The sequence below is a fragment of the Haliotis cracherodii genome, unplaced genomic scaffold (genome assembly GCF_022045235.1).
Source record: "Haliotis cracherodii isolate W230 unplaced genomic scaffold, xgHalCrac1.p SCAF_4, whole genome shotgun sequence".
Classification (NCBI taxonomy): Eukaryota; Metazoa; Mollusca; class Gastropoda; order Lepetellida; family Haliotidae; genus Haliotis; species Haliotis cracherodii.
Genome location: NW_027266297.1, coordinates 36,570,949 through 36,585,046, shown reverse-complemented (window position 1 = coordinate 36,585,046; position 14,098 = coordinate 36,570,949). Strand labels below are relative to the sequence as shown.

The 14,098-nt window shown below is 37.2% G+C and overlaps 1 protein-coding gene across 1 annotated transcript; it reads right to left on the bottom strand.

The window, feature by feature from the left end:
* Positions 1-1,398: 1,398 nt before the first annotated feature.
* On the bottom strand, positions 1,399-13,537 carry LOC139479232 (doublesex and mab-3 related transcription factor 3, truncated-like). Its single transcript, XM_071262088.1, has 2 exons — positions 13,168-13,537; positions 1,399-3,727 (listed from the first exon to the last, which is right to left on the bottom strand). The coding sequence occupies exons 1-2, from the start codon at positions 13,535-13,537 to the stop codon at positions 2,829-2,831; spliced, it is 1,269 nt and encodes a 422-aa protein (XP_071118189.1). The 3' UTR covers positions 1,399-2,828.
* Between the last annotated feature and the right edge of the window lie 561 nt (positions 13,538-14,098).

Here is a 14,098-nt window from a genome sequence, read left to right as displayed (position 1 = left end):
TATATATAGATATATCATGATATCGAAGGCATGCTTGTATGTCAAATACAATCCTTTATTTTTACTTATGTCGGTAACTTTCAAGCGGTCAACGTTAATTAAGGGACAGCCGGGTATCCTAGTGGTTAAAGCGTTCGCTCGTCACGCCGAAAACCCGGGTTCGATTTCCCACATGGGTACGATGTTTGAAGCCCATTTCTGGTGTCCCACGCCGTGATATTGCTGGAATATTGCTAAAAGGGGCGTAAAACCTTACTCACTCACTCGATGTTAATTAAAAGATAACATAGATAAGTCATTTTATGAGGCTGTGTATGGGAATCTCTCATTCTAAATGCCACACCAGTATCTCTTCAAAAAGACTGATGGACAACCACAAAAATCGTTGTCCTACAAACATATTTTGGGAAAGCAACATAAATGTTATGTATGTAATAGACGTCGGCACAATAATACGATTTCAGATGCATGTACATGTGTACGATATTACCACGACCGTTATAACCAATATGAAGCGATCGTCATTGGTGTCAAGTTGAATATGATGAACACCATGCATAATAATTATTTGATTCATAACTACATGCAATAATGTACATGCAGTCGAATTCGTGCAATGGACGAGACGTCTTATGATTATGGAAACGGTTTTGTCGCTTTTATGTATTTTGTATTTGTTATAGATGTAGATGCAACCAAATCCCCTAATTTGCATAAGGTTATGTATATAAACCAATTATACAATATGAAAATGTAAATGTACTTCGTTCTTTTTCGCAAAGAGAGTTAAATTGTCATTTGATACTTGTCAAGTTGGTGTATATGAAAGAGGATTATGTTCTATGGCCTATTTTTTCACTATAATCTGCTTTAGTTCTAAGTTTCCCCTTTTAAAAGATTTCAAACATGTTTCATTAATTTGTCATCTCCAGAATTTGTCATAAAATTCCTAAAACATCACAATCCGAAAATTAATACCAACGAAGAATCAGGCGTTCAAGTTTGGCGGTAACGCCTGAAATGACTTGAACTGCAACGTCATTAGGTCAAATCTACATTTGGATATTGTTTCTGTGTGTATCTGTCGAAGGCATGTCAATAGGCTGGCGTGCTGGGGCTGATAAAACCTAGACTTTCCCATGACTGGAGAAGCTGTAGATCAGTGAATACTGTCAACAGTTACACCACATCCTGTCAAAAAGCCCAACTCTTGGTATTTGCTCTGACCTTCCACAGTTCTTCCTGAGCCTCAACGTCTCCCTGGCGTCGGCCAGATTGCCTATTATTACATATGCTTTTAGAGCCAGTGTAAAATATGTATCACTGTGGGGGAAACAGGAAGGAAGGCACGAAGGCACTGACAGAACAAATAAGGCAATATGTAACGTTGGCCATTGAAATTGCACTTTATTTACACGTTATTTACACAGACACAAAACAGTAGACCCTACTCGTGTCATGGTGCTACAGAGTTAAAATCAAACTGTTTCTAGCCTTGTAACAACAATTCGGCGTTTAGAGCACAGTGACGATTGCAGAGGAAACATCGACATTCCCCAGAAGAGCTTTAAGTCCATCACGTTAAGGCCTGGGAGGGATAATACATGTGTGTATTTCACATCGCTACGATAAGTGTCTTCTTTTGAATCTATTGTGTGAATATATCTGGAAGTATATAAAGTTACAGTGAAGCTAGCGACTAACAAAGTGAAATATTGGTGTTTTCATTGCGGTAACCTACCCGGGGTCCTGTCTTTGGACAAGTACGACGAGAGCACGGGTCTAGCCACGCCTCGGCGACTTAATGCCGGCAAGGTGTTTACTCTCGTATTGTCCGTCGGAGACAGCGAAGGAACCGCGGGGCTCTACCGCCGTTATTTAAACCATTAGCGAACAACACGGCCAATGAAGAGGTTGAAAAGAGACAGGGGGAAAGTAAACACCCTTGCCGTCTTCCTAGCTAAACAGTTTCGCAATCTCTTGTTGCGGGTGACGGGTCGCTTAAACCTTTCTCCACCCCTGCCCCATCGGCTTGCCTCAGTGTTTGCTTCAGGCGCATACATTACAAAGTGAAGAAGCCGAGACTGCTATAGGTAAATGGTTTACGTTGACGAGGGAAACACCACGTAGAATCTTACACAGGACAAACATTGCCGGGACGTCTACAAAGCCATATACGTTACGGGAGTTATTCTTTGACTGGAGTGACTAGACCTGACTACAACCGTTTTTGGCGACGTCACAAACCCCCCACTCACATGTATCTGATTTTTGTCTATTCTAGGTGATATAGTGGTGCGAAACCTCAACAGAGAATATGCGATCGGGCGGGCTGGTACATGCAACTCTATATGCTACAAGTGTATTTTCCTATATTACTTATGGCACAACTTGAGTCTCTTTGATGTGAATCGTGATTACACAACCCATCGAGGACATCAACGAGATTTCACTTTCAAACGATCCGGTGAAGATAATGTGACGTCTCTCCGATCCGATACCCTCTGTCAATGTTTGTGCAATATTGAAACCTCTTCGTTTTAATATTTTATATATAATCATACAATCGCCACACAATACTTACAGTTACATGCTGCATCAACATGTCCTAGCGTTTAAATTACAGAAGAGACACTTCACGTTAGACAGAACAGGCTCATGTTGGACCTTAGGGGTATCAGAAACCCTTTGTAAATGCATTGCACTTGGATGAGAAGTCAAGGCCGAAGATGTCCTGACTTTTTAAGGTCTTTATCGCCCTATAGGAGTCTCATTCATCCACAAACAGTAACCCTCTACAATATCAAGAAACACAATGTCCACAATATTCAGTCTATATCTTTGGAGTCTCTCGGTGAAGAGGATTCGTCCCAGCCATCCGAGATTTGGTCCGAGTCAGTCAGACCTGACTTGTCGCTGTTCTTGTCTGGGGTGCGGATTGAGGGTGGGGTGATATCAGGAGGGGCAAGCCTGTAAGGGTGAAAGGAGAACGGGGAACCCATCATCCCGGGGAGATTGGTTCCATGCATCCCTCCCAAGCCCGCATATGAGAAGTGAGGAGCTGGTATGATGTCACTTGCACGGGAATGATGGGCAAACAGTGGAGATCTAAGAGCATCTGCTGAGAAGGGGGAGATATGGGGGCTGAATGCTGAGTGGAGACCTGGGGGATGGGCTGATGTTGGAGGCAAAGGAGTAAAAGCAGATTTTATCCCTGCATAAGACAGTTTATTAGAACCATTGACTGGTCGTATTGGAGAGCTGTTGTTGACAACACCGAGTCCACTTAGCCCATTGAGTCCGTTGAGAAAAGGGTTTCCTCTACACTCCCCTCTACTTTGAGCATGTAACACTGCCTGCTGTTGAGCTAAGACAGTGTCCTGAGCCGACAGGAAGTGTTCAATTGCTTTGACTAAATCCCCACTGCATCCTTGCAAAACCAACTCCAGAACAGTCTTTCGTTGGAATGGGAAAACGCGTTCAAGAATTTCAAGCGCAGAGAGTCGCCCGGGTCTGTAAGCTGTTGGTATTGAGTTGGCTGATGACACCGGTGGCAGTGAGGTTGTGTTTTCAGGCTCCCTTTTCTTCTCATGAACCTTTGGAGGGTGTTCTCTCACCGGGGGCGAGGGTTTCCTGACGGAGTCAGAACTCTCCACCATAGAGGAGGTTATTGGGGACTCCCCGCCACTGTCGTTGCAGCTGTCATCGTCATCTTTGCTCTCGACATCTGCAACAACAAAATATCGTGTAGTTCATGATGCCATCAGTATAACTATTGTCAAGTTTCACTTGAAGATCTCAAACAAGAAAATATTTCAGCAACGGTCAATGTTAGATAAAAATATCATGGTTAAATACACAATGACGTTATTGACAATAAGGTCTTTATATTCTACTTGTTTGTTCTCACTGTTTTTAAATTCTGAAGATAACCGTTGCTAGTTTATTACATGCTTTCATTATGTATGGGAAACAATTTACGGGCAGGGACGTTACCAGTGTATCATTTATCATATTAACGTTTCGGCGTTGTGTAGGCAATGATTAACGTATACTTTCTACAACCAAAACCAATACAATAAATACAGTGACATTCATCCGAAAATAAAGCCAAGACAAGATGAATCTTTACCCTAAAATGTCTATATCCATACAAAGTGCATGGACACATATTCAAATGTCCTTTGTGTTATTGTTAAAAGTCGTTTTATCATAAATGAATACATCATCTTAATGGAATACATTTCCACTGAAGCAATCGTCCTTTTCTTGATTTGCGGCTTGATGATGAGGATGTTATTTCTTTCAAACAAGAGATCAGAATTATGTTACAACAAAAGGGAACTGAGAGGGCATCATGCTATTTTCATTCAAATGGATGACATGAATTTTTTATTTCCTAAACACTTAAGTTAAAACACATATCTCCCTGGATATTAAATATGTAATTCTATATATCTCAATAAAACTTAGTTGTACTGATTTAAATTTAAATTATGATATAATTGTGAATAACATTTACATGAAGAGTTAAATACTTATACTGGAGAGACATCTAATCTGGATATTAAGTGCTATGTATAACTTCACTATGATATTTCATCTTCAGTTTCATGACATTGGGTGTGGTCTAGCAATGTGAAAGTCCTCGATAAAGGTTTTTATCTTATATAGTCTTTGCAAACGGAGCAATGCCTTGTATAGCAGATTGTTGACGTAATACTATTGTAATTCAATCATGATAGTTTAGGGGGAAAACATCGTCGAACATAGATTGAAAACAGGTTCCTGTGAATATATATGTCAGTGTTTATTGTTTTGTCGATTGGTATTTGCCAACTAGATTTGAATGATTATGCATATGGGTTTTCAAGGGGGAAAAGCAACAGTTAATCAGTGACAAAAATTATGTCCCATGAAATTCCCTATTTTGAATCGAACAATATTTTTTTTATAACCGACTTGCCTTTGCATGTGTTTGTGACAGGTGCCACCGGTGGGGCGGGATACGCTAACCTTTTCGCAAACATCATTATTTGATTGTGAATCTTACAATAGAATCTGCTTTTAACAGAGATTTCTTACGAAAATGGGAGGAGGTTTATGATTATAGAAAGAGCTTTGTGGATTTTATTGAACAAAATCAGGCTTTACTTTTGTATAGTGGGTACTTTAGTTAAAGGTATATACTTGATTGTAATAGTCAAATGACAACTCAGTGATACATAACTCAGAGCACACAAGCTATACACTAACAGTATCATAAAGTCCATTTTGAAAAACTAATCCAATCTTTATTAAAAGTTTTGAATCATGTATGTAAAAATGTAAGTACAAACAATATTTGGGTATTTGTATTTTATGTGTAATTGTTTGATTAATTTTATAAATGTATCTGAAATATTCCATACGCAAAGTTTTCTATTTCCATAAACAAAACCTAAAACTTTAACGAGTTGTTTGAACGACTAAAGAATATAAGCACAGCACAGTGCACAATAGCGTGAGTGGTGTAGTGTGGCGGGGGATAGGGCCGAGCGTTCCCCTGTCACGTAACAGAAGCCTAATGAACATATAAACTTTTCACCACGGAGATAGTATTACTGGCAAAAAATGTCAACTATACAAATATATAAACATACAGAGTGAGTACAGGGATCTTTCAGTATAACACACGCAACGACGGGACGTCGGTGAGGAAGATGTAGTCGCTTTGCTCATTTTCATAGGAGTCGTTAGTCTTACGGGTTATTTGTATGATATTAACATTTAATAATTTATAACTATCGTAAAAAATTATAAAATTATTTAAATTGAATCATACCTTTATTATTATATGCATAAGGAACATATAAAATTAACTGACTTAAAGAAATATTTCCTTTTTTGATCATTTAATAAAAATATGATGATCATAACGTTAAATACGATTTAAAAATTCTAACAGTTGAAATTTCGATTAATCTAAACCCCAACTGACAAAACAAATCTTGCTTAAACCCAAGCGCCCCCTACAGCACTATCTGGCCCTCATCAACTGTAGGAAAAAGTCAATTTGTCCCAATTTGATGAGAATCGTTACCATGAAAACCTGTCACAAGTGGCCCGCAAGATTAACGGCATGTGCTTCTGAAAAAGCAACATTACCTCGTGAAAATAAAGTATAAAAACACCACGCATTTGTAACAGGCCAAGCATGCGATTTGGTACATCTACTGGATGTGTTATGTTAAGGTACGCACAACTGTTTAGGCGGGGCTTGCTAATTGTAACAAGCAATGGAGGATATACCAGGTGTGTTTAAGCATAATTAAAGCGATGCCGACATTTGTGCAGGGTCTTCAAGAACCTGTCAAGGAGCTTAGAGAGTAAACTTTTATTATTGATACTACTCGGCTAGAGCGAGAGTGTCAGAAAGCTATTTCAGTGACAAGATTCCAAGAATTTCCAATTTGAGGCCCATTTTCCAAAGCGTGCCAACATAAAGACACAGTGTTTATATTTCACCTCTATGTTGTCTGTCCTGTCAATTAAAAGATTTGCAGATCAACTTTATGAAGAGTTGATTTGGCGTTGACTTGCAGATATGTTTTTCGCTTAATTGATATTCATTTACTTTTAATAACCGCTCATTATTCCAGTGAAATGATACGTGTTGTTTATGTAAACTTTTCAGTATTTGTGTAGAAATCTGATATCACAAATCGCATTTGTTTTTGTCTGTCTTAAAGGTATAAATCTATTCAAAACTTTGCTATTAAATCCAGTTCTATGTACAGTTTGTATTATTAGTTTTATTTATTTCTGCTGTTACGAAAATGAACTAGGACTAGTACCTATATACCCATTATTGTTTGGAAATGTATAAAATACAAACTTACTCAAAAACAGAATTTTGTGTTTAAAATAGGTTTTCCATCTTAATTCAAATTGATTTGTTAATGATGAGTTTTTCATCTTAATTCAAATTGAATTTTTAATAATAAATGACAATAAATAAAACACACATACATACATACATACATACAGACACACACGTGTGTTTAGAACATTGATAATATGTGCTAATACGTTCACTGAACAAACAGACAACAGAATACTATTGTCTTGTACATTTATTTACAAACTTAGATGCACCACATATTTCGAAGCCATATATTATGTACGAAGCTTTCTTTTACACTGGTATAAATACACGTGCGTCTTATAATCATACAATCCATTCTCACAGTAAATGGTAATGAAATAGCTTTAAAAAAAGGTCAATATTGCACTATATTATTAATGAATAAAAAACGATATCTTACTCGCCCATACTTGTTACGGCTTTTGAATGTATTTGCTAAAGTTATTAAGACAAGAATAAGTTCAGATATTGAATTTCAATATTGCAATTGATCTGAAAATGAGCTTCAACTGTAAAGGGTATCAACATTTTGATTTTTTAACATTCAGTGAATAGAATGTGTGTTATTTAAACAAAATTATGGAATATTCAATTCTGTAGCACAAAAGAGGTAACTGAAAAAAACATTTGTTAAGTGCAAGAAACACATTTTTGAACTAATCACGACGTACTGTTGTATAAAACGTTGTAATAAAAAGGACAAATTTAATAGTTCTAAAATAACTATGATAAGTTGTTTATTTATTTATACATTAAAACGCATTGATCTTCACCATATCTAAAAACTTTCAAATATCTCAAATGATAAAAATAGGAATAAATATTTTTGAAGGTAAAACCCTGTGTGTACAATCGTGTTGACATTTCTAATCACTTGCAATCTATACATTATTGAATCATTTGATATTATTATTTTTCATTTTATCAAATAAAAACATCCCATTGGCTATACCGTCTGCAGAAACGGTTGGTTTGACCAGATGAACACATGACAGCAGGCCTACACAATTACATAGTTATTGATGAATATAATGGGAATTTACGATCCCTCGTTAATAACCATAATTGTAAATATTACTTTATCGGTTGCTGGAAGTCTGGAGGCCTAACTGTAACTGTCATCATAAAAATCAGTTTCATGACTAACCTGGGTAATAACTTTTACTCGTTCTTATATTCAGATGAAAATAATTTTAACATGATACTACAAATATTAATCGATTTATATTCAACATGCCAGAATGAACGAACAAAATTTGTTACAATACATTCTGGTGATTATTTTACAATCAGTTCAAATATAAGCATTAAAAAGAGAATATATTGTTTTACAATGAGAGTTATTTTACATATAAGGAAGAAAATGTTTTGGTTTGGGGCTTCCAGCATAGGAAAGTCCGCAGAATGGTGTAGACAATTTGTTTGGTGAGATTTAGATACATCGATAAAGCTTCAGGAATTATCCCATTTACCAATCACAATCCGACAGCTTATATTCAAAACATATATATTTAAATCTATAAAATTAATCATGCATCATAAAATGTTATTATAAAAGATATCCTTGTTAAAGAACCATCTGACACGCTCAGTCTATGTGCAAATACATATATCTTATCAGTCAATGTACTATTCCTTCCGATCCAACACATTTGTTCTTCCTGACCTCAGAGACGCTTAATTGCAATCAACAAATAACATCAGTTCCGAAAATACTGCAACACAACAAAGTAACATTACAAAATGCCTCATTTAAGTAGCAATTATCAAATAGCCATTTCCGAGTAAACCGTCACACGTTGACCTTCTAGCCACCAACACCTGACTGTGCAGGTACTTCTTACATAACCCTCAAACACAGGCAGTCCGTCTCCGTCTCCCCATATATTGTCACAACCTAAGTCAATATGACTGCATGTTCTAATGCTTGGCTAATTCCAACGTTACGTTCCCCATGACTCCATATTTCCTCCCCCAGGCGTCACGGCGCCGGGCACAGGAGCTACCACGGTGGCCAGGCATTGCCACGGAAAGGGGGTAATATTCTGGGAATGTGAAACAATGCAAAACTAACTGTTCCAGCATATGGCATAAATTCGAATCAATCTAACGTCATGGGAGCAAATCCGGTTAAAACTTTCGACAAGAAATTCTCGAGACAAATCTCCAAGACAGTCGGCGGTTCCATTGTTTTTGGTGTTGGTAGTTTCGGCGCCGGAACAAGGGCTATTCACCGGGTCCCTCCCCATCGAGAGGGGAAGGCGCTTATATCGGAGTGAATGCTCCAAGTTGATACTTCCATGGGTTACTGTTGAATGCTACATGAAAAGATTTGAGGAAAATTCCTTGCATGGAGTATGTGTGAGAATCTTTGGTTGTTGGTAGCCAATTTCCCAAGATGCATGTAGCGTGTGTTAGATCCTGACTCGAGTGTCTGTGTATAAAATGCCAGCACCTTTGACTTTTTCACCATACTACTTGTTATAGCCTCAACAAAGGATGTTTTTCACTTGAAGAAGAATTATTACAGAGTTGATATTCCTCTACCATGTAAGTTTAACTGATCCCAAAGATCCTATCTACATTATTGATACCCATTATCAGTAACCAGTGAAACATGTCAATGAAAGGTTTCAGCACACTGAAAACACAACGAACAGATCACAGCCGCTAGTAATAAAAAACAAATATATAGTAAATTATGTTTGAAAAATTGAAAACTATATAACTGCAAAGGAAATATCAAGAAATGCCAAATTCAAGAAGAATATTAACCCCAAACACTGATATTTATTACTGGCATTTTGTGACCATTAACTATAGGAACAAAAGCCTGAGATTTGCGTGGTTCTTTTGACCTTCATATGTGATCCAGTTAAGGGTGTTTAGACAAATCCACTCATATGCCTCGAAAACATTTGTTACAAGTGCTACCACACAAAAAGAGTTCAAGAGGGAGTTCCTATTTCTCTCCCCACATCGTTGTAACAATCAACAGTATATTCTGTTGTTACATCTACTTGAACGTCCTTGTATTAACGCGACCTCTGCCAACAGTTCCAACCATCTGCCCGTGAAGGGTATACCAGGACGAAAAATGTCAAAAGCTTCCTTTTCTTTGCCTCCAAACTTCCTAAGTTAAGTGGACAACTTCAACACAGTGTTAATTTTCACAGAGCCCCTGGCGTTATTCTAAGCTACCCACATATTGTTCGTATCCCTCGCATCATCACGACCACAAGAGATGATGATATGCGTTAATTTGTTAAATGACCAGCGGTCATCGCTCAACCCCACCCTTCCGTCTGTCCACGTCTCGTCATTTCGTGGCTTGAATCTAACTTACTGCATTAATTAATTCAAAATAAACACGTCACAGACAGGAGTTAATTTCACACTGTGCTTTCTATTGTCAGTGAGTCCACATTCAAATACACCTAGTCTGACTTTGACATAGGCTTGTTAAGAGTAAATATATTGACAGATTGCTCCACGAAGGGTGCTGATGGCCCCTAAGCACATAGCAAGACGGGGCGAGTTGGCGACCCACGGGTTTCAATGTTTGGTGATTAATCCTTATATTTGCTGGTGGAAACGATACCTGGTCTAAACACGACATGTTTGACAGGAATAGTTTCAAAAATAAGTCATTTACTACCATTTCGTAAACAAATATACTGAAGTCTATTATTGACATTTACAAATTATTAGGAGGCGAAGACATGACACATTTGTATTAGGACGCTTCAGGGCCACTTCATGACCCTGAAAACATAACCCTGAAACGTCGTTAGATACAATAAAGAAGTTGATATCCATGGACCGTTTATTTTGTTCATGTTCATATGCCTGTATTCGTAATAACACTGTTACAGTTCTGATGCCAAAAGGGACTCATAGCGTACATTAAGGGGCTTAGGTATTTTGACAATCTTGAATAACATTTGTGTTGTGATTTTAAGGTTTAAAGGAAGAATGTGTTTTTGTCTAATTCATTCTAGAACATATTTCAATCAACGAAGATAATTTTCATATGTTCATCTGATGTATTTTTCTACACTATTACAGAATACTTTAGTAATACAGAAAGGCAGCCTTACTATACGTTTGTGTTTTCATGTCGTCTATTACTGGTAGTCCAGTAAAACTATTAAAACATTCACGGTAAAGGAATAAAAAAATATATATGAAAAATACTTACTATTTCTACTTAACTAATAGAAGAGACATTTTCATTGTTTCACTCGAATACAAAGAAATTAATTTGCGGGCATAATCTGAAACATAGGCCCAATGAGATATTTTCCTATTCCACACAGTAAATTTATTTTTTCCTGTTGATTTCTATAAAGACACTCAATATCTAAAGATCATTTCCGTATCAATATAAGTATTAATAGTTTTTCTTTTCTATAAGTCGTTTTCCGCAATATACACAAATACATTTAAATTCCTGATGGTAGTGTCCGGTTGGTGAGAAGAAACAAAATCAACTGAATAGTCTTTGCTTTATTATCTGGTGTTTAAAGTATATTCTTGCATACAAGATGCGCGTGGTATCACAATATAATGTGTTGATAAAATAATATATGTTTAGCAATTATGAAAAATTGTAATTACAAGATCCTACAACCTTTCAAGAAAATGTTTCTTTAATAAATATAAGAAACATTAATCACAACTACTTTGATTAAGTGTTTTTGATAAGAACATGTCTCACAACAAAATGGGTATTCTCTTGGGGATATATGAATCTAATTCTGTATTAACAAAATACATATTAAGAAGGCATATCATTTGTATTTTAACATATAAAACAATGACAACGAACAGGCAGAATCCGTTATATTCTATAATACATTAAATGTAAATGCATTATAGAAAATATAATAGCCATCTGTCGTTAATACCACAGCATGTTGAAGATGAAAAAGAGCAGTTCAGAAAATATATTTTATTTGAATTTCATTTTTGTGTACAAATTATCTGTTAGTATTTTATTTGTATTTGAAATGATATTATAAATGATAAAAATCACATACGGCTATCGGATAATAAAGAGCGCTCAAAATTTGAAGAGTGCGGAGAAGGTTTTAAAAATAAGCAAGGAATCATATTTTTTCTAAAAAGTGAACAAATAGCCCGATGACTTTGGATCAAATGATGAACCTGGTAGCCTCTTAAGCCTTTGTTGACTTTGAGATTTAGAGCTGTGACCTAGATTATAATGGACATAACCCACTGTCACAAATGACAAAGGATAAATCTCACAGTTCACTGTGCCGTTGTCATGCTTTAAGTTCCTGGTAGAAGTGAAAGGTAGGGAAAATGTTCATTCCTGTTGTTTCAGTTTTTAATATTTATCTCTACAAATATATTAGATCTATGAATTAAGTGTATGACAGAATAAGGGTATCGTTCATTATTAATTCATAGTGTATCTGATAAGTCTTTTAAAAAATCCTTCATTACTCTTCCTTGATTAAACGTGATGCTTTATTTTTTAACTCTTTCACAAAGAAGCATTGCATTTTCTCTGAAATGTCCGTGAAATTAAGGCATCAATGAAATAAATCACGCGTTTACGCTACGAATCAGTGTGATCTGAAGTTTGCAAATAGATGCCCTATTTGGTAGAATATTATTATATATTTCAATGTCCTGATATTAAGGATCATTCAATGAAAATCTTAGAAAGAACTAACCCAAAAGTCATCATATCTTAATACAGGAACATGAATAGTAAGATACTCGTATTTTATAGACAGCAAGACGATCAATACCGTAGGAATTTCATTCTAATTTATTATAACAAACTGACAAGTATTTTGAATCCATGACATTTCATACGCTTGTAGGTTATATGTTGGATTTAATCTTAAGAGGAACATTGTCAGTGAAATACATGTGTGTAACTACCATCACCTATGCCTTCTGAAGCAAGATGTTCTGTCCTGAGATTCGACAAGATTCGAACCTTTGGCAATGCTACACCGCTGAGGGTTCTGTGGCCTGAGACCATGGTTTGTAATTGCAATTTTTATACTTCTGTTGTTTAATGGTTATATGGTGATGATTAATAACAACAAATTAGCAATTGTATACCTTTGTGGATTATTTAGTAATACGGTTATATATAATAAGCATTTGGCAATGTTATACTTTTGTGGGTTGTATCACGACTCGGCTGCGTGTTTGACAGACTATGTACCCATAGTCCCACGGAGCGTCATATCTACTTAAAAAAACAGCAGACCTACCTATATCGGACATAACCTCCTCGTCTCTGCCAGCTTCTTTCATCCTCTCGGATACCTCTGGCTCTGTCACCGTCCCAGGACCCCAGAGGGGCCCCGATGTCATGATGGGCAAGTTGGTTTCACTGACACAAGCTCGAAGACCAAGAGCAATAGCATCTTCTGCAGCTTGTTGCCTCTTCAGAGCCACCTGAGCAGCCATGACCCTTTGTCGTTCAGCGATCAGATTGCATTTTGGACAAGTACAGTCCTTGTATCTGCAGTGTCGTTTGTGTCCTTTCAGCCAGGATACCATTCCATGATTTCTACAACGAGCACATTTGGGCTTCCGGGACCCCCTTTCCGTAATGGGGTAGAGCGTGACCGAGTTCATGGCGAGATATGCTGGGTCTAAACTCGTCACCTCGCGAGTGTAGCAGATATCTGTTATTTAGTTAATTGTAAACCCTTAGACCCGCCCACTTGAAGAGAAGGGGTTGACCACGCGCCTGTAACAGCCTGGAAACACTCTCATAATTGGCTCAACCCGCTCCCAACCCCACTCCGTGCCTCAGACCTAGCCTCCTATTGGTTAAAAGCTGTGTAAACATCGCCCTAGTTGAAACATAGTTTTAATATGCCAGTCAGTGCCGTGTCACTTTTATGACAGACAGGAGTTGGTTTGTTTTCTTTGATAAAATACTTGCAGGTTTGATATACCCACCGCGGTCCTAGTCCCCTTGTTGGGAGTACGTGGTAGGCTCAATGTTAACGCTCTTGTCTCGGCATGGGGAGGGGATTTGGGGTAGAGTGAAGGGTTTATTGTAGCCGGACTACGTTTGTGTGGGGGAGAGTGTGTTATGGGTAGGAGGTTGTCTTATAGTATATGGGCCGCATTAGTGGACCGGAGCGTATTTAACGGGTAATCGCCTGCCTTGTTCCCGGCGTCAATCGA